General features: G+C 39.1%; 4 protein-coding genes and 1 long non-coding RNA gene across 5 annotated transcripts; 2 read left to right on the top strand and 3 right to left on the bottom strand.

Annotated features, from left to right (window-relative positions):
• Window positions 1-631: 631 nt before the first annotated feature.
• LOC306784392 lies at window positions 632-1,415 on the bottom strand. The gene is made up of 3 exons (XR_013772359.1): window positions 1,220-1,415; window positions 870-977; window positions 632-740 (listed from the first exon to the last, which is right to left on the bottom strand). It is a non-coding gene; the product is annotated as an uncharacterized lncRNA (long non-coding RNA).
• A 1,804-nt stretch (window positions 1,416-3,219) lies between these two features.
• LOC306784568 (asialoglycoprotein receptor 2-like) lies at window positions 3,220-5,937 on the bottom strand (the record flags this gene model as incomplete). Its single annotated transcript, XM_079278601.1, has 6 exons — window positions 5,738-5,937; window positions 5,436-5,549; window positions 5,147-5,290; window positions 4,545-4,690; window positions 3,676-3,776; window positions 3,220-3,364 (listed from the first exon to the last, which is right to left on the bottom strand). The coding sequence occupies exons 1-6, from the start codon at window positions 5,919-5,921 to the stop codon at window positions 3,220-3,222; spliced, it is 834 nt and encodes a 277-aa protein (XP_079134727.1). The 5' UTR covers window positions 5,922-5,937.
• A 1,707-nt stretch (window positions 5,938-7,644) lies between these two features.
• LOC306784567 (C-type lectin domain family 4 member F-like) lies at window positions 7,645-8,760 on the top strand (the record flags this gene model as incomplete). Its single annotated transcript, XM_079278600.1, has 3 exons — window positions 7,645-7,846; window positions 8,264-8,406; window positions 8,647-8,760. 3 exons carry the CDS (start codon window positions 7,645-7,647, stop codon window positions 8,758-8,760), a joined length of 459 nt encoding a protein of 152 aa, XP_079134726.1.
• A 357-nt stretch (window positions 8,761-9,117) lies between these two features.
• LOC306784056 (C-type lectin domain family 4 member M-like) lies at window positions 9,118-11,830 on the bottom strand. Its single transcript, XM_079277875.1, has 5 exons — window positions 11,751-11,830; window positions 11,318-11,524; window positions 10,677-10,840; window positions 10,479-10,591; window positions 9,118-10,028 (listed from the first exon to the last, which is right to left on the bottom strand). The coding sequence occupies exons 2-5, from the start codon at window positions 11,367-11,369 to the stop codon at window positions 9,863-9,865; spliced, it is 495 nt and encodes a 164-aa protein (XP_079134001.1). The 5' UTR covers window positions 11,370-11,524; window positions 11,751-11,830; the 3' UTR covers window positions 9,118-9,862.
• Window positions 11,831-14,993: 3,163 nt separating this feature from the next.
• On the top strand, window positions 14,994-20,899 carry LOC306784566 (CD209 antigen-like protein C; the record flags this gene model as incomplete). The annotated part of the gene is made up of 7 exons (XM_079278599.1): window positions 14,994-14,997; window positions 15,133-15,222; window positions 19,239-19,328; window positions 19,631-19,723; window positions 19,991-20,133; window positions 20,274-20,374; window positions 20,752-20,899. 7 exons carry the CDS (start codon window positions 14,994-14,996, stop codon window positions 20,897-20,899), a joined length of 669 nt encoding a protein of 222 aa, XP_079134725.1.
• Window positions 20,900-21,465: the final 566 nt, after the last annotated feature.

Genomic DNA, 21,465 nt, shown 5'->3' with positions numbered 1-21,465 from the left:
GATCCTTTATTTGTTGATTTATTTTTTGCATTAATCTAATGCAAAAGTGCTGCTAAAGTTGTCAAATAAATGTAGTGGATTAAAAAGTAGAAGTATAAAGTGGTATAAAAGGGAAATACTTGAGTAAATTGCAAGTATCTCAAAATTGTACATTTACATCCATTCATCCAGGGTTAGGATCAATACGAATAGTTTGTAAGGTGCCGTTGTGTTGTCTGCCATAGGTGTGTATTGTGTTTTGTTTATTTGCTATCTGAAATGCCACCACATATCACAACACCAGAAATCATAGCTGTCAGTCACATTACGTAAACTCTATTAGAATCGTCATATACGCTCAGGTACATACATGAAGTATGACATCTTTATTTAACCCATCCTAAGTATTTAGAAGCAGTGGGCTGCCCGGGGGAGCGATTTAGTGTTCAGTGTGTCGCTAAAGGACACATGCAGACAACAGGAGTTGGTGTCAACCTTGTGGTTAAAGGACGACCCGCTCAACCCACTGAGCTACAGCCGGCCAAACCCAAATATGTCTGAAACAGAGGACCTTGTATGGTAATAGAATGTTGTGAAGACACAGCATTTTTACTTACTACAAAACTTCCTCCGCAAGCCATCTATTTCCCTGCTGAGTTCAGTGTTATTGGCTGTTAACAGGTCAATTATGTTCCTGAGATTGGCGTTATCTGCCAATGACTGGTTTCTCTCTCTTCTCCAGTTGGTTTTGTCTTTATTCCCTATTGGGGGAACAACAAAACAGCAACTGAATATTCCTACAAGTTATCATCACATTCATCAACATGTGAAGTGCTGATTTCTTTAACGTTCCTGTCACGAACACCAAAACAGAATGAGGAAAAACTCACTTCGGACCGCGAGAAAAATAATCCCGGCCAGGAGGAGAAGACACAGCGCACCCAGAAACACTGAAACAGTTCTGACATGATTCCTTTTTCTGGAGTTTTCACTGATGACTGACAAAAAGAAACAATACATTTTGAGGATACAGTCATCTATTACTGTTTTTAGCTCTGCAGTACTAAATGCTGCAATTAATAAAACACAAGAACATTTCATTTAAACACCTCTTCAGAATCAACATAAAATCACTGCTGCACCACACTACCAAACCACACTGAAGCTACACATTAAATGAAATTGAAACATAAAAAATGAAGAGAATAAAATATGTTGCTCATGCTCGTCGTTTCCGTACCTGGGTGCTGAGCCTCTGCAGGTGGTGCATTTGGTGACGTGACCTCCACCCAGGGTTTGTCATACACTTTCAGGCTTTCAGCGCTGACGTAGATGTTCACTATACGCTCCGTGGCGTCCTGATTACAGTAAACCTGGTTGATGATGCCAGACTGAGCGTACAGGTCCCCCGACATTTTATGGCTAATATAACTTAACGATTGATGGCAGAGTTTGTTTTAAATCTTGATATAACAGTTGTGTCTGTTTTCTGAACGAGGATGGACATCCACACTGATGACGCCAAAAGGGGAAGAACAGAAAAACAGGAAGTTGGGAGTAATTACAATTTTGGCATCTGCTTGTTCCTCTTAAGTTTACTGGTCATCAGTGAGCTTTGACATTTGATTTGTTGTCTATAACCAGAGATAAATGGTCACGGTTCAGTGACCAATTATTGTTAACAGACAAGCAAAACATACAACAAATGAACCAAAACCGAGACAACAATGAGTGATTGTAAGGAGGCTGAGAGAAACCAATGACATTTTGAATATAGATTTAAAAGATCTAGGGTCTACGTTAAACAATTTTCTCTGTTCTTCACTCAGAAAAATATCCAAAAGTCATATGTGGTGAATCTGTTGATATGGTAATTATCTTGTGCCATACAACAGCATGACCTGATAAAGAAACCGTCATAACAGGCATTTAGAACAGAAAATGTATCTAATTTATCTTTAGCCTTGCACAGAAATTGTTGTCTCGCTCTACAATGTACAGAAATGACTTACACTACTATGACAAGTCATATGTGGTGAATGTGTTGGAGTACATTCCTGTACTCGTGTCCATTAAACTTCAAGTTTGAAGGTTTGAAACACAGCTGCGAGCATAACTGGAGCTGAACGAACACAAGTTCGGCTGAACCGGTCGTAAGAGCCGCCCACTGCAGGTGTGCCAGAGCACCTTAACATCATGTAGTCTGATGGCTTCCCAGCATGCACTGTGCTGTTAGTGTGGTCTGCATTGTGTTCTGATGTTTCCACTGGTGTTCACTTTGACAAAGTGGGTGAGAATGGGTCATTTGTCCCCATTTTCACCATCATTGCCATGTTGCTTAATTGTTTCCCCATAGTTCATTTATCATGACCACTTCTTTTCACCGTTGCCATCATTAAGTTTGTTAATGTTTATTGGTTTGATGAATCGGGTTTGAGGAAAGTGACTTCACCTGCAGGAATGGTACAGCTTATGGCTCCTGGTGATGGATGGGTCTACCCAAGCAGCAGCTGTTTGACTGTGAAAGGGGTTGGATGTCAGTGTGTACCTCTGTCCACATGAGGACAAGCTAGTATAGGTTGTGTTGCAATAAAATGGATGCCAGGTGTGCATCAGATGTAAATATCAGATCCATTACTTTGAGTTAGGTTTCTCTGTTATGACTAACAGTTTATTTGTTTTCTGTTTGTACATATTATTTGTTAGCCTGTGTAGCATGGGGCCAGTTGTTATACCTGGACACAGTTTTTCTTGTCTGCCTCCTTATACCTTCCCAGCTACTCTGGTCAGGCTCCCTTACAAAAATAATTCTTGAATTTATTATTACTGAATTTGAGCTCAGGGTCTTTCGTGTACATAAAGAATACAGCACAGAGATTCACCCCTGTACTCTCAGAGGAGCAGAATGTACAGTATTGACATAGTCCATGTCTGAGCGCAAAACAAATGTGGAACCAGTTCAAGAATGCTCAATAATAAATAATGGCGTGGCTTTGGCTCAGAAGAAGAGCGGGGTGGTCCACTCATCGGCAAGACACTGAACCCCAAATTGCTCCCGAAGGCCGTGCCGTCCGTGTGTGAGTTTAGATCAGATGGGAAGGTGGCAACTTGCACGGCAGCCTCGGCCATCAGTGTGTGAATGCGTGTGTGAACTGGTGAATGTCGTGTGGAGCACTTTGAGTGGTCGGAAGACGAGAAAGGTGCTCTATAAATACAAGTACATTTAACAATAATTTGATTTTATTCAAGTATTTTCTCACAGGTAAAGCGCAATTCGTGACTGCAGGGCAAATCATTCCAGTTTGTATATGTAGAACCCGTTGAAATCTCAACACAGTGTTCCGTGTTGGGATTATCCGGCTGCCTGGCTCTCCAGTACCTAGAGCTGAACAAAGATTGAAACCATTACAAATGAATACTGTTAACATTGTTCTCTCAGAGCATGTTACAATGAGGTGAGGTCCCACATCATGATCATTTTAACAAAAAATCCCAAATATAAACAAACAAGCTCATGTTTCTGTGAGAGTCAGATTCTGGATAATTTCTCTGTGTTAAGTTAAGACTGCTGGAAGCCCTGAGCTTTAATGTAAATTGATCAGTTAATTGAATAGGCACTGTTTCTTTTCCTGTTCTGACACATTTTGAACGTGGCACAGTGACAGTCAATGAATAAGAAATTGGAAAAAGTCTTACCGTTCGGTAAGTGGCGTTCCATCAACCCATTTCCAAACATCTTCGTTATCTTCATGAGTCAGACCAATCCACATATGCCGTTTAAACGAGCTGATGAATTCCTAGATTTCAAAGACAATGATCAATTATTTATTATTATTTATTTACTGTCATTCCAAAGAGATTAGGTGCCTTCCTGATGACACATACCTGACATGTCACTGTAGGAGATGCACTGGTATGAATAGTAAAATGAATGACGACTGAATTACATTTAGCTGCTTGAGTTTCAGGGTCCTGGAGTTGAGCATGCTGGCTCACAGTCACACTGTCATGTCTTACTGGGACACTTCAACGGAGCAGTCGTTGATGTTATTAGTAACACCTGTGCCTTTCACACTGTGGCGTGTCAAAATGTCTGCTTCCACAATATTCACAGGTTTGAATGAATCATTTCCCCTTTGTTTTTTATCTCCTTCTTAAATTGTTCACATTGTTCTGCAGCTTTGCAGAAGTCACTACAGACTTTCTTTTCCCTTTTTGTACATTTAAGGAAGAAATGAACCTGCTTTCCTGCACGAACCTTTTCTTTTTTTACTACTTCCACCTTTTGAAAAGGCCAAATGCCTGCTTTTGTCAAACAAAATCAAAGTAAGTGAACATGTATGTTTCTCACTCCGTTATTAAAAAAACATAGGTTTGTTTGGCTCCTGTGTATTTCTGATGCAAATCTTGAACATCAATAACTCTGTAAAATGTAACTCCTAATATTAATGGAATGAGTTTGTGAAGGGAAGCAGGTTTTGTATTTTGGTTGCATTTACAACAAAAGTAAAAAAAAGAGTATGTACTGAAGTTCAAATGAAAGAGACGTTTTTTATTCCACTCACCTGTTCCTCTTTGCTTGATATGATCACCAGCTGTGCGTCATCAGCTATACACTTCTGTTTGCTGACAGACCAGCTTTTCATTGAGGTGGATGTTAAATAACAACTATTGCCAAACCTTGTCCAATTGATGGGACAGCATTTTCTCTCTGTTTAACAAAAAGCATGATTCGCCTTCTGTCAAATCATACTGTATATAACCCCATGCCAAGATAAAAGACAAAACACAATACAGAGCATTCGGCAAACATCACTTTTTTGCTTTTATATCCTGTACGGTCTGTTGATCATCTCTCATCTGTCTGAATTAGCTAAAAAGCTCTTAATACCCAAACAATGGTAAGCTAAATATTAGCTTAGCTTAAGAATAAAGACTGGAAACAGGGTAAACAGCTTGGCTCTGTTTGAGGGTAACAAAATCTGTCTGTTGCAGAACATATTTCTTTAACAAATTATACAAACGCTGGGCCATATAACTTTTTAATTAATGAGCTTTAGCTTCACTGTTAGGCTAATTTTATTTTATATATTTGGACAGATACAGGCTAGCTGTGTCTGTCTGTGTCAGGCTAGCGTTTGATTAAAATCCTCTTATATTAACTCACCATCCAGCCGGTCTTGTAATTCATCTCTCTCTTCGGTGAGGTTGTTGTTCGTTGCCTTCAAGTGGTCTTTCTCCTCCTCTAACTGGTTCATCTTTAGGGTCAGGTTGGCATTTTTCACCCACAGTCGATTTCTCTCTAGAATATCTGCCACAGCATGGGTCCAACATGTGAAGGGCTCAGATCTCTTACATCATATATATATATAGATATATATATATATATCTATATATATATATATATATATATATTTACAACCATTGGCGAGAAAAGATGCATTTGTAAAACATACATAGGACCACCAGGACAATGACCGCCACCAGGAGGAGAAGACACAGCAGGCCCAGAAGCACCGCAGCGGCTCTGAACACATTCCTCTTTCCTGAACTCACATTGACTGAAACGGCTGTGGGCACAAATTAACAGTACTGATGAGAACTGACAATTAGTGACCATACTCTTGAACAATTAGTTATTTTCAGCTATCCATGTTTAAAAATGGCCTTATAGATAAACTTCAGTTGTTTTTTTGTGTCTCATTTGTCTAATCTTACAGTAAATACAACATGCTATGTATGTAGGACAGATAGATACTTGGCTGTTGGTCATCAGTGATGTTGTCCTCTGATTTTTCCGGTGGCGTACTCTCCTCTGCCCTGAAGTTGTCATAAATCCTCACATTGTCGCTGTCCTCATAAACGTCTGTGTCCTCCTCCACGCCTTTCTGAAATTTTACTTTTTTGGTGAGGTCTGGCTTGGCATAGATATCCTCAGTCATGCTGTCTTCTCACTTCACCTAATTCAACTCTGGACTGGACCAATCCCACAATATGTTTGCATTTATACCACCATACTGTACAGTTACCCTCGGAAACAGGGAAGTAATAAGAGTTCATATGGGTTTTGTTAAAGGGAAGAAAAGAGAGGAAATCACTGGGCTATGATGCAATATAATTACTGTAATGACTTCCCTCTTATTTGTTCAACTATTAACTAAAAGCCTGCAGATTCACCTTCTTCTTTCCTCTGATTATGTCCAACTATACAACTGTGGTAGTGGATTGTTAAACTCAGTTCTTGTAGTAGTAATACAACACCATATGTGAAGGTTATTGTCTTCTTTCCTGTCTTTCAGTAAATCAATAATACAGTACATGCTGTACTGGTAAAAGAAACTTCATGTGGTCATGCATTTTAGAAGTTCAACCTTCCTGAAGTAAAGAGTATCCATCCATCAATTCATCTATCTATCCATCTATCCGTCCATCATTATAATGTTACCATCACATGTATTTGAATACTCATTTACTTGTTCTTAGCAATGATAGTTTTTGATTCCCATCATGCACCTGCAAGACCAAACAGGTAAAAGTGGTCAACTAAAATAACTCATCCCACCAGCCCTCAGTTTCCTGTGACAGTAAGCTGAGAATCACATGCGTGAATGGTGCGCTGCCATCTGTGTTACTATGTTTGTTGCTTCGTTTGAGTAAATCTCAGAGCGATAATTTGTCATATCACAAGCATTGGTACGCTGAGGACCAAACTGTGCAGTCAATACAGCTGAACATCATGGATCAACTGATGGACATTTATGCCAATGTAGAGGAATCATCAGGCAAAAGGAAGAGTTTGTCAATAAGTTCTGAAAGTGTTTATGAAAATGTGTTGATCGACACTCTGGAGCCAAACAGAACTGGACCGTCACTCTCAGGTAATAAATACATCCAAACTGGTCATGTGTACACATTTAGGATGTTGACTGCAGGTTCATGTAGATATGTGAACATTCTTCAGACACGGCACAGGAACGACTAAATATTTTTTGCAGTAAAACAAAGACTATGATCAGGAACGATAATGTGGAGGGGTCAAAGAGCAAGAGAGTGAAGGGGAAGGGGAGAGGGAGAGTCTGGTTTGCTGTGGTTCATGTTTTCTTTTTATTAGTGCCAAAAAACTTAAGGATTACAGCTAAACATAAAACGCCATGAAGAACAACATGGTCACTGATGAGCAAAAATAGAGAAAAAGGAAATTCTCACATCAGTCTTCTTTTGTCACAGTTAACATGTTGACTTGTCAGAGCAGGCGGAGAAGCAAAGCTGGAACTAAGAACATTAATCAAGGCTCAGTTTCATTTCTGCAAGCTATTGTTCCAGTGAGTCAGTACGCACCAGTGATTCTCCACTGAGTGGAATTCAGCCATCATTCATTTTATCATTGTAAATGATACACCTGTGTTTTTCCATTGAGAAATAAAACGCATGACTTCTACCTTCAGGTGTTGAAGGTGTGAAGAAGAGTTCCTGCAGAGCTGCTGCAGTGGTTCTGGGTCTGCTGTGTCTCCTCCTTCTGACTGGACTCATAACTTCAGTTTGCCTGTGTGAGTACTTTGTTAGCATGCTGATGAAGCCCTGAGATGAAAATACTGATTGACAGTGTCTCTTTATTTGTTTGTTTATGTGTCAAACACAGACAGCAAAGGCAACTCTGAGCGGGAAATGGAGATGGTCCAGTTACAGACCAGTTACACCAACCTGACTAAAGAAAGAGACCAGTTACAGACCAGTTACACCAACCTGACTAAAGAAAGAGACCAGTTACAGACCAGTTACACCAACCTGACTAAAGTACAAGACCAGCTCAAAAAAATAGTTGAAGACATGGCCAAAGAGAGGAATGATCTTCAGAGAAAAAGTCAGGGTAAGTTTATTTCTTAATTAGCAGGCCGAATTAATAACTTAAACCTCACTTAATGTTATCACTCTTCTTCGTGATCAAAGAGTAGCTTAACCTCCAAATCACCTTTTTCAGCTGAAAACCAATGTAAAGGTCTTTCGTATTGTTGTTGATGGATTCAGGTCTAAATCTTGACATTGTAATGCAAAGTATTTGAATGAGGCTCATGGATATTTAGTGCAGCCGAGGCAACTCTATTGTGTATTCGGATTCAACTCACTTGCACCCTGTCTGGTACAATCTATTTTATCTCTGCCCTTTGTTGTCAAAATGCAAATGTATTGTTAATCAATTAACTTTGTATATACTAACTATTGTTACTCATTTTATTTCAAGATTTTTGTCCAATTAAATTATTCTTTTTTTTTCAATTTGAAACAGATCAGTATACCAAACAGGGATGGGTGTATTTCAGCAGTAGTGTCTATTACATCTCTTCACTGGCGAAGACCTGGCTGGAGAGCAGAGAGGACTGTGTGCACAGATGTGCAGACCTGGTGGTTATCAACAGCAAAGAAGAGCAGGTCTCTGTGTGTGTGTGTGTGTGTGTGTGTGTGTGTGTGTGTGTGTGTGTGTGTGTGTGTGTGTGTGTGTGTGTGTGTGTGTGTGTGTGTGTGTGTGTGTGTGTGTGTGTGTGTGTGTGTGTGTGTGTGAGTGTCTGAAGAGCGAAAAAACTAAATGAATGCAATGTCACAGAAGTGGATGACAGCATGAAACTGTGCATATCGTAGTTATGTTGATGTCTTTTTCTCTCTGTCAACAAGGAATTCATAAGACGTCTCCAAAAACGCGTGTGGATTGGACTCACTGATCGAGTGACCGAGGGGAGATGGAAATGGGTGGATGGGACTCCGCTGACCAAAAGGTACATTACTTAACTTATCTGTTGTCATGGCCAGCCACTTACAAATACTATCGCTCTATTCCTCTTTCTTTCATTATTGTGGTAGTTTAACAAAAACTGTTAAATGTTAGTAACCCACCAACCTTTATGAACATTACAACAACATTTTGGGACCCCCATAAAAAACAAGATGATGCATCTCAAAGGGTTAATCTGATACAGACCTAAAGACTTCTGTCTGTCAAATTACACAGCTGATAGACTTTAGAACTTTAATCTATGTTGATAACTCTATCAATCTCAATAAAACACCAAGTAAACATGATTTTGAGTTCCTTTATTGTTTTTGGAAGTTCCTTTATTGTTTTGGGGTTTCAGCTTCTGGACCCCTTCAGAGCCAAATGGACATCAGTTAAGGGATGAAGATTGCGCAGAAATTAGCAATTTTTTGGAAAACAGCTGGAATGATGACCGGTGTGACCATAAGAAACTCTGGATATGTGAGAAGACGTTGCCTTCATAACTCCAAATCAAAAACATCCAAACCAACAAAACAATGACAAAAAACAGGGAGATACTCGATATCGCATTCTCCAGTTTCAGCTGAAGTTGACAAGGCAGTAAGCAAGCTATATAAGCAAAGTGTCTAATTAACATGGACATACATATCTAGCCTTGTTCATTGCTTAATCATAATCCATAAAATATAATTTTTCATTTTTAAATGTTTTTGTGATTGATTGCTGTGGGATCATTTTGTTTCAATTATGCCAACAGATGATTCTTATTTTGTTTTCTATTTAAAATATACAAGCATATGGAATTTCTTCTGCTCATGAAAAGAAATTTACATTTATTCATATTTTTAATTCATTGCTTAATAAATATGTGAATAAAAATGTTTTGTGATTCGTTCCTTTACTTTAAGTCAAGTGTAAGTTCCCTGCTCTACTTTAACTTCTCTTCCATCTACATACAAGTATTGACACATTTCATTTCTGCATGAGTCAAGCTTTGCCTGTATCTTCCAATACAACAATTCATCAAGTTAGGTTTGCATCTGCTCTCGTAAAGGTCCATGATCCTCTCCAGGTTTTACTCTTTTCAGCTCCCACATTGTGATTCTCTGCATCACCTTACGTCCTTTCCAACAGTGGACATGGATCTTTCTCACACAGCCAGCGACGCTTGACTCCACAGGGGGAGTTAACCCAGCTGGCCATCGCTGGGTTGCGGTGGTACATCTCCACACAGTCCTCTACCTTGATGGGACTGCGATGCGGCTGACCAGATTGCCAAAATCTAAATGACAGTACAGTGATAGAGAGATGAAGCTTGAATCTTCATGTTGGATGTTGTTTGTGTGTCAACTTTAGACCCAGATCCCCCTTCTCAACGTGTTGATGTCCTCTCTTTAACGAGGTCTATTCACGTTAATCACATTTCATTCAGGTCTAATTGTCCATCCTAATGTATTCCACACAGTGAGACATACAGCTTATTCATTTAAAAAGTTGGATCGATGCATCCTTAAAAAAAATAAATAAATAAGGTGAAATACAATAAGCCTTTGCTGTCAGATCAGCCCTCTTTGAAAAATAATTGGGCTTTTCCAGATCTGTTCCAAAATGGTGGACCTGTGGAGATCTCTACAGAGCCAGGCACTGCAGCATTGATTACTGTGATACTGCGGTCTTATTTGAATCGACCTGCTTATAGCAGAAAAACACAGAGTTAATCTAAAGGCCTTACGGTTCGGTCAGCGCAGATCCATCCACCCATTTCCAGCCAGTGGTCCCAGTTATGTTATACAGACCAATCCAGTGCAAGAGATAATCATCCCCATCCAGAAGGTGCAAGTCCGTCTGTTGATTAAGATCATAGAAAATTAAACTATGACTTTAAACTCCAGAATGGCATACAATCAGACCCGGAGTTATTGTCCCGTACCACTTCCTGTTGGCTGCTGATCACCACCAGGTCAGCATCTTTACTCTGACAGTATTTCCTGCTTTGCTCCCATGTCTTCTTCTCAGTGGAGAGAAAGTAGCATCTGGAGTTCTTCTCCCTCCAATCTACAGGACACGGCTGCGAGGACACACACTTACTGGGTTCTAGAGGACAAAATGAACAAACGACACATCACATGTTGAGTACGTAAGCACAGTAAAGTAAAAATAGAATAGAACTCCATACTTGACGAATAATTTGATTTAAAGACAATCAATATTTTATTATGTGTCTGTGACAATAAAACACCAATCCTAATTAGTACCTACATAACAGAATACAACTGAATAAAGACATCTTCTGTAGAATGAAAACTGTAAGCATAACTAATCATTTCCTACATAAAACTCCTGACTGTGAGGTTTCCTGGTCACAAAAGACACTACAAGGCACTAACTGTCCCTAATATGCATCCTACGCCCATACAGTTAAAGCTTTCATATTTGCTATTCTGAATGGCATTGGTTATTTAAAAAATAAAAATAAATAAACACAAAGCGCTGGGTATTAGCAGGAGACGTGACTGTAAACAAACTGAAAGAAATAGATGAAGAATGAAAGAATGACTGATTTGTTCTCACCATTCCGGTTCATTTTCAACCTGTTGTTCTCCTCCTGCACTGTCTGTATCATGTTTTCCAGCAGGGTTTTGTCTCCGGTCAAGGCGTTGATTGTTTCTTGAAGTCCGTTGCAGTGACCAGGCCTCTTTTCCTCACAATCCGTTTGCACCTCCTTCACCTGGTTTCGGTCACTGACATCAGTTGCATTGCACTCCTTGCTCGAATATACTGATAGGGTATATATTTAAAAAAAATGTACATAAAAAAAATTATAAATTAATTTAAATCTAAATATTTTCTTTAAGTTATTGTTTGACAGCAAATTGTGAAAAAGGTTTGACAGCAACATCTCAAATGACTTCACTGAGAGTGTGTACCGTATTTGCAATATTGCTGTGTTGTTGATGCAACTGTCTTAGCACATTTTAAGTTACGCCAAGGCCAAGAAACTCACATGTAAAGCGTAGAGAAACGCTGAGAATGACTTGGATGATAAACAGCACACCAAAGCCGATGAAAAGCAGATGCCAGAGTCTTCTTCTCTCTGCAAAACCAATACACAGAACAACAATAAGAGTCTGTAACCTCAGTGGCAGCTGTGTGAGGCTGCCATGTCTTGTTGACGCATCATAAATCATTCTTATGCTTTTTAGCACGTTTACTTTTAGTGTATAAAGTTGAACTATTTTTAAAGCTTTGTATAAGGTTGTATACAAGTTAATGGTTTTATGTCAATCACTTTTCAGGGGAGGGGCATAGTGAACTTTATATTAGCTTGATGAACACAATGTTGCTTGTAGTCGGTCTGTCTGGAGACACACAGCAGCTACAGTTAGGGTTAGGAAAAGATGTCCGGGGTGGTGGTGAGGGAGGCTGTAGGGAGGATACATAGTCTGCCAGACAATGTAACTAGACCCTTCTCCAATGTTGGTCTGATGGTCTCGGGCCAAACCTACAAAAATGCACGAGTCATAACAAAGGACTCTCATAACTCTCGTTACTGGGGTCGAGTTTTTAAACGTGCTTGCATTAAGCATGACAAACTCATATTCGTGTAGCATACTAACAATAGCATGTTATAATGTCATGTCAGCATTTAGAGGTCCCATGAGATGGCATCACTGCTTCCTGATTTTGAAGTAATTAACATACATTACAGGACTTTGATAATAGACACTAGAGTTAACGTCTTGAGCGTGTTGGGAGGTCATGTTTAAGGAATAATAACACTTTGGTTAAATTTAGGTAAAGATTGTGGTTCTGGGCAAATATTGAACAGCAAACATGCAAGTCAGCAAGGATTTCTTTCTACATTCAACTTACACTACAATCAAGTGTTTTAAGTGCCCAAACATAACTATAACTATTGCATTTCTATGAGCGGGTATTCTATTGTTGACAAATTGTCAGTAAAGGTTTTGCAAATATACTCAGTTGGCGAATATATAAACAACATAACTGGCATTTGACAGGGTCGTGGGCCATGCTGCTAGCGCCTTGATAGAGTACAATTCAATCTGTGTCATTTAACAGTTCATATACAATACAATGATGTGCGTACCTGTTTTATTTGTCCCCTCACTGCGCTCACGTCTTGGTCGCTCGTTGACATAATCTGCTACCTCCATTTGCTGCATCCTCCTGGTTTCCTTGATATTTGGTGAGGAGTCAAATTCAGAGCAGTTTAACGAACCAGTAAACTGTGTCTTCTGTCTTTCCTTCTGTCTTTGTGAAGAGCGAGCTTATAAACCCAACTATTTAACAGATTCAGAGGAAGTCAAATAGAGGAACAGTTATGTTGAAAGACATCTGACTCACACTTTAATCTGTCTCACTTGAATGACTTAAACGCTATTAATACTTTTACAAATCCTTTGTACTTAATTATGCAGTATAATTTCTCAAATTGCCTCAACTGTCATCTTCATCTGCACTGAAAAGGTCAATAGAAATGTTAACAGTCTTCTTTGTTACTGCTGTCCAGGTTTGTTTGCCAAAACAGTTATATTATATATATATATATATATATATATATATATATATAACAGTCACATAAAGGGAAACCGGTACTGGACAACACAATATCAACCCTGAACCTCAAAAAGCCATATCAGAATTGAATTAAGTACAGCATACAAGTGTAATTGGCTTTCATCACATCACTCTCAGCTCACTCTAAAAAACTGTGTGTGCATGTTACTTAAATAAAATAAAAAAAGATCAGTTTATGTGTAGGAAATGGTGGTTTTCCTGTTCGTGTTGTTTGTACATCTTGTCCGAGCTGATAAAGTTTACCTGAGAACGCCACAGCGCGTCAGCTCAGATGAAACTGTCTCTGTCGATCAGTAACATGTGTGTGATGCTCTTTTGCTTTTTTCCCCTTCCTTTAGCACTGTGTTAGCCGGAGTTATAATAGTTATCATTTCTGACCACGGCAGGAGACAGATGGAGGGAAGGAAAAACACTGGTTCAAAACCTGACAAAAGAGTTTCAGCTTCATCGCGGATAGCAATTTAATAGACATTTATTAAAAGACATTTTGCTCTGTTGTGGCACACTTCTGCTTTGTATTAGGAAACAGATTAGGTCCCAGAGCTGGCAGCGATGTTGAAAGTTTGGAATTGTCATCTCGAGCTCGACCAGTGATGACGTTTGGTGTTTCGACATGGCACATATTGTTGTGATTCTTGTTCTAAATGCCTCACATGTCACATCTACATAGACCACATGAATTATTAGAGTATACACGTCATGTCTTTCCACGCAGATTTGAGATTTTCCATTGGAATATCACTTCCACTAATGTAATGTTTTATCAGATATTTTAATTTGCACATAAGTCCTTTATTTCACTTGAATGATTTGTTGGTGATAATTTGAAGAGGGGAAGGTTTAGGCTTCACACAAAGTTTGTTTTTAATTGCATGCAATTATTCACAAACTGAAATGACATATCAGTCATAGTAAAAAGTAATGTTTTCAGGTGTAATAGTTTAAGAAAAATTAAGGATAAAATGACTGTTCTCCAAACAGTTCAGTTCATCTGAAAGTTAATTCATAACTAAAAAAACAAGAAAGATGTTTATATAAAAAAGACACGAATTACTGTGTGGATTAAACCTTGTGGTAATTTTAAAACCAAAGTTTGCTTCTCAAATAACTCAACACAGAGTCTAATGAACTTTTTATGTAAAACAAAGTAAATCTTTTCAAAGAGTCCTCTTTGAAGTGTTCTGGTTTGAGCAGCGATCGAAGAAGCTGTTTAAGTCGAGGGAAAATGAAGAACAATGACGTGTCGCATAAACAAAAATGTAAAAGAAGAAGTGGATTAGACAGTGTGTTTCTAAGAAAAACACGTTCTCTATTCAGCATTGTCCCTCTACAGTCAGCTGGTAAACATGGCCAGGTTTATCCATAAAGAGCAATCTGAGATACGGACTACGTGAATCTACCTGAGGTACCTGTCTGGTGTGACACAAAACATTTTAATAATATGGATAAAGATTTGAATGGATAATTCAGAATTTCAAGAACATTTCAGTGTGGAAAAGCTGAGGAAAAATCCATTTCTCTCTATGTTTGAGTTCACATTTTCACAAATATTATCGGCCGGCTTCTGAGACGTCAGTTTGTTGAGTCATTTTTACACTAAAAGCCGTTTACAGGCTGTGTTTTTGTTTGAACTTGTTTAATCGACATGGGTTTATGGAGAGGCCTGACTATGGCCTGCGCACGTCCTCACATGCAGTCCACCCAAACTGCCAACAGAGCTCAAGTTATCCAGATAACTACAGGCACTTATGTTGTGTGTATGTCTGTCTGATTTCTGCACACAGGGAGAAAACTCTACAAACTGGTTGCTGTGAACTTTGGACTCCTGTGTATCCTACAAGCTGCTCTCAACATTTCCCTGCGTCTCGCCCTCGGTGAGTCATTTTAAACTGTGTCCACTTTAACGCCAGGAAATCTGCTTGCCACCACAGTTGAATAATTGCATTGACAAGATATGATACTTTCTGAACGGTGTTTTTGTCAAAATATCCATCAATTGATAAATGATAACATAGCAACGCCCCATTATATTTCTGTGTTTGTGCTCTCAGGCTCCCTCAGTTTCTCTCCAATTCAGTAATGTTCAGTTACACAAGTTCGGGGAAATTCATGAAACTGTCATGGGGCTTGTTACTTTCAGATTAAATAAGAAGAGGATGGGACTTTCCATTCACATTTGTGACCTTATTAAACCCAAGTAACAACTTTCAGCCTGTAAACTTCCTTATATCACACCACACACTGTCACGGGGCATGATGGAGGAATCAAACGCAGACCAGAAGTAGAGTGAAACAGGAATTTAATGAAACATGCAGGAACACAGTGAACCCACGGACGAGACAAGACAAGAGGGGAAAAATCCGGCAGAACCGAGACGGGGCAGGCCGCCAGGGGAACCGGGAACAGGACAAGCCAAACGGGTGGGTAGACATGACAATGATCTGGCAGTGAGTGACTGAGAGGCAGGGGTTTATATAGTGGCTGATAGAGGCGGGCGAGGGAGTGCTCTTTTCAGTCATAGAAGCGAGATGCACAAACCTGACTGAGGAGACTGACGGGCTGAAGAGAGAACTGATTCACTTTGGTCAGTATGAGGATGAAACTCGTCATACCAACAATGACAACTTGCTTCTTGGGTCAAGCTGTGTATTACTTGTATTCTGTCTGATGAAAACACACAATAAATGTTCTCGGTCCCAAACTGATTGATATGATGATCCACTGTTGGAAATTAGATTTTAGATGGAGGAATGATGTAATGACTTATGAGGAAGGAAATGTACTCAACACATTTGTTGTGCTGTGTTCACACTACACAGTGAGTCATTTTCAATAGAATAGGGGGGCGGCGTGACGCGTTACACAGAAAGTAGAACTGGTCTTTTTTTCAGCACTCCAATGATGCAACGACGCGTCAACCAATCATATCTTTTTGTTTCACCCAGTTCCGTTACGTCTAAAAAAAGACCTGTCAGCCTGTTCACAGTGCTATATAATGACACGACTACATCAACGAGGGCTTGAGCAACACTTCAATGCCGCTTCGCCGACAATACAGCTGGTCACACTGCTTTTGTCGCTGGTGTGAGCATTGCGTTCGACCTCGATGAAACTCTCAGTGCATGTAAACATGACTTTTGCTTGGTTCCAAGAAAACCCCAATTAAAACACCCCATTAAAGGTGGCCTTTAATAACAGTACCTGCATGCCTTATTTTGTGTCGGTGCTGCTGTATTTAACTGAATCATTACACTAGCTTATTTGTATGTACATTGCCTGTGAAAAGTGAAAGCAATATATGGAACAACCTGAGCTGTTCCCATGTCTTTGTGGGGTCAATAACAATTGAGCTTGATGTATGTTGAGCACCACCTGACCATCCAACGGATAGCTAATTCATTTACCAACATGTCCACATCTAATAGTAAACCTTTTGTCTTCTAATGTGAGTGAGATGATTCCCTAGCATTAATCAAGGGGAGAAGATGAACACTAAAAACAATCTAATTTAGCCTCTGGGACAATAAATGGCGAATGAAGTTTTGCGACTGAAATGAATCAATAAGCCATCATGATTCAGATGTGGTACATCTACAAGACTTTGGTAGAGTTTTGGGCTTTTAATTAAAAGAAAAATGCACTGACAGCCTTTATGAAACTATACTTCAACAGAGTTCACTTTTTTTGACTTGGGTAACAGTTTACCTGGTTGTGTGGAAAAGCAGAAGATTATTTACCATTACATTATGGTGCAATGACGGACAAATATAATGATTAATGAAGTCCGTGCTGCAGCTGAATACTGGCCTTCTGACCATGTCTGTCTTTCAGTCTACAGATAGATAGAATGATAGATATTTTAAGTTTGACAGTCAAGATATTTGGAAAAACAAAATGGAAAGCCCCGTCATGCAGCTGCAACCTATAGGTCAACTGGGTAAAGTTAATCACCTGAAATCTTTCACACCACCGTCAGTTTCCTGATTATGTGAGAAAGATATCGTCAGCAGAAACTGCCTCTGAGTTATTCTGTGCACAGTTCAGAACGATGCATTTCAAAAGCATACTCTGATGGCTTCAGGCACCACAGGGCCAAACTGCACCACCGGGACAGCTGAACATCATGGATGAACTGCTGGATATCTATGTGAATGTAGAGGGACCATCAGGACATCCCAGCAAGATGGAAAGGGACAGAAAAATGTCTGAACATATTTATGGAAATGTGTTGATCCACACTCCTGGGCCAAACAGAAGTGGACCTGCATTCTCAGGTAATAAACACATTACATGTAAAAAGAAATGTACACATGGGCACACACATACAGAAATGAAAAGAAGAGAAAAACAACTTGTCTTAAAGGAATACAAAAACCAAAAGATGTGTGTGAGACACAATAATGTGGAAAGAGTCAAGCAGCAAGGGACTATGAACACCCAGTGCATGAAGAAAATGCACACACATGTGAAATTGTATGCTTGAATATACATTATGTCAACTCATACAATACCGACCGATACCCTCTTTGAACAGGGATAACCGTTTCACACCCATGTTACAAACAAACTACGTGATAACAACTGAACTATCTTACAACTGCTGGGCTTCCTCTGCTGAGGAAGTCCACGAAGTGTGGTTTAACAACAAGATGTTGGCCATTGTGTCATGTGTTTCAGACAGGTCAGCTGTTGTTGCGTATTTCAGAAAGGTGAGGAATAGAATTGTCAGAAACTCCTGGTTAAAAGCAGGAAACACCCAACAGCTCTATGTTGTTTAAACTGATGTGCTTTAGGCCAAACATGCTCTGATAGTTTGCAAATAATTGCAAATTGATTATTTTATGACACAATGACTCTTATGATATTACAGCATTTATTATAGGTTGATAGTTGAAGGTTTAATTGTGGGCAGAAGGACTGTGATCAGTTATAATCGCAGCCCTTTTTTAACATTTTGTGAATTTCTGTTTCAATAAAGAATTTTGAAAAATAATTTACACTGTGGACACTCAATGTGTTGTTTAGTGTAGTTTTTTTTTGTTTCAAAACCTTTCAGGGGAACTAACATGCATTGGTTTCTCAATCTTTTTGTGATCTGAACATGACCACAGTCTGATGTTTGGTATGTATTGTGACCATCAAGAGATTTTCTGAGAATCCCACTGTCTCGAGATTGTTATTAAAGAACAGATTGTGAATTGACCAGTAAAATGATATGATGCAATTAAAGGTTTGAAACTTTGATACAATCACGCTTTTTTTGTTTTTAAAGAAAAACTGAACAGAGGAGTGTGCATTTCAACGTTTTGTGCAGATCATTGTCACAAAGCACCTGCAATATGATCGTGTGTGCCTCCTGCTGACGCCTTGACTTTTTTCCCCCACTTCATTTTAATAGGCGGAGGAAACTGTCGTGAATTTGCAAGAAAGATAGCAAAGACAGAATGAAGAAGTGTGAGCGATAATAATAACTTGCTGTGAGAGCGTTGCTTAATATGGTAAGCAGATTCATGTCTTCACCAGAGAAGAAGAAGAGGCAGCCTATACAGATCAGTGCAGCTACTACACTTCTTTGTCAAATATTTAGAGGTTTGTCGTGAAAGAGGAGGCAGAAATGACTTTGGACACTTCATCCAGGAGTAAGTAACTTTAATGTTTTCTGACAGCATCATACTTTCTGTATCTCGTTCTGTTTGGGTGTAGAGTTTTTTTCAGAATCAGGCGGGGGTTCTGCCTCAGAAAACAAAAACAATCAGGCAACAAACTACATGTCAATACAATTTTGTAATCAATTTAATCCAGAGACAGTGTACAAAAAGTGAAATAAACATCACGCCTGCTGCCTGATCATAATAATGTTGCATGTGTCGTTCTGATTTCTGCACACAGAGGAAAAGCTCTACAGACTGGTTGTTGTGAGCTTCGGACTACTGTGCATCCTACAGGCTGCTGCCAACATTGGACTGCGTCTTTCTCTCTGCGAGTGATTTTACATTTTCTCTCTTATTTCACCCTGTGCCTCCTGTGACCTATATTTAAATTCAATTATGTGTTTAGAAATAACAGATAAACACGCCTATATATAATGGACCGAAGCAGTCACCGTGTAACCGACTCAGGTTTAGAAGTATTGAAAACAGATCAGATTAACGAATCCCCCGACCAAACGCACACATAGTGTGTCTAAAGGTGGAACTAACACAAGGGTGGGGATCTCTTCACATGTTACCATAACCTCGGGGATAATACAGTGACAAAAGTGTATCTTTCTGCGCTTTCAGACAGCTCCAGTGCAAGGATGGCAGATTTTGAGGCCATTATCAAAAATCTGACTGAAGAGGGAGAAGATTTAAAGAGGAAGCTGAGCACCTTTGGTGAGTATGAAGATGAACCTGAATAATGTTACCATAACATTACCATAACGTTACCATAACAACATGACATGGAAAGAAAGAAAATACTAAATACTTCACTTTGACTAAAATGTGAACATTTATTCTGTATTATTCGTTATCCTCAGCAGATCACTACCTCGAACAAGGATGGGTGTATTTTCACCACAATTTACATCACATGTCTTCTAATCACAACTCCTGGCAAGAGGGAGATATTAAGGTTGTCTTTGTTGTTATCCATAACAGATCGCTATTTCCAAGAAGGCTGGGTCTATTTACGTCCCAGTTTCTATTACATTTCTTCTTCCGAGAAATCCTGGCAGGAAAGCAGAGATGACTGTCTGCAAAGAGGTGCAGACCTGATGATCATCAACAGCAAAGAAGAGCAGGTGTGTAAAGTGAAATCGTCCTGTCGGAGACGCGAGAGAAAAAGTGTGAGATCAGATCAATGCTCACCGAGATGGAGGGTGGCTGGAATTGGTTATATTTCAGTTATGTTTGGTAATGTTTTTCTTTTACTGTACACAAGGAATTTGCAAGACAATTCAAACGGCTCACGTGGATTGGATTGACTGACAGCGAGACAGAAGGGATATGGAAATGGGTGGATGGGACTGCACTGAAAACAAGGTTCATAATTGACTTTTTTTCCTTGTTTAAATCAATCGTTAATAATCTAGGATTGCTATATTAGGGCAATATTACGATACAATGGTAGCCATCTTCATAAACCCTTCAGCCAGAAGTGGCAGCACTCCACCGAGTGAGGAAGAGATCCTGCACCACCTTTTGATTTTTTTGTATGTTGTTGATATATTCTAGAGTTGGAAGTTATGGATCACTTGGCTTTTTGTTGTTAAGCAAAGCAAACGCCTCACTGTTCAAAGGCACTTCAGTTCAGTAATATATTTGTGACTTTCTTCATGGGCGGAAGCATTTGTCCTTTTTTTGTGGTTTATTTGGTTGTGTTTTCTGTTAAAAATGTATTGTTTGTTGTTTATTTTCAGCTACTGGCACAATGGGGAGCCCAATAGCTATCAATCTAAAGAGGAAGACTGTGGAGAAATCAAGTTCTATGAAGAAGAAAACAGCTGGAATGATGTACCATGTAACAACAAAAACTTCTGGATCTGTGAAAAGGTGGTGGCTCAATAACTTTGTATCCAAACTCAGACTGTTAATCATGAATGTGCTCATCATAGACACAAACACGTCACCGTAATAAAAGCACGGATGTGAATATTAACATTAATGATGGCTGAATTCCATTTAGCTGCTTCACATTCAGGGCTTCCATGGCAGTGGATAAAATACGTAATGCCTTTTTCACAGGCAGGTTTTGACATGTCAAGGAAAAGCACATGTGTAATTACTAACAATGAATAACCATAATAATTAATCATGGTTGTTTTTCTAAAACATATGCTGTAAAAAAAAAAGCCTGTACCAGTCTGCTGTGTACACTGTAGGGTACATAATTGGCATTTGGAGGCGACTGGCTACCTTTTGAAGGTGACTGTATAAATCAAATGTGAATTCCTATTTTGAATCTATACTAATGTGATTGATTGCAAATAAGAAATTAAAAATAATATAGAAAACACTGTGAAGATGTGGTCCAAGTTAATACTGAATTCAATTCATCGTAAAAATGTGTTTTGATGATCTAATTTCTTTACCTCTTCTCTTTAAACTCTCTTCACCTTAAATGGTCAAGAAAA

Source organism: Melanostigma gelatinosum, assembly GCF_949748355.1.
Source record: "Melanostigma gelatinosum genome assembly, chromosome: 11".
Lineage (NCBI taxonomy): Eukaryota > Metazoa > Chordata > Actinopteri > Perciformes > Zoarcidae > Melanostigma > Melanostigma gelatinosum.
Note: the sequence above shows the minus strand (reverse complement) of the source record. Positions and strands in the feature narration are given on the sequence as shown.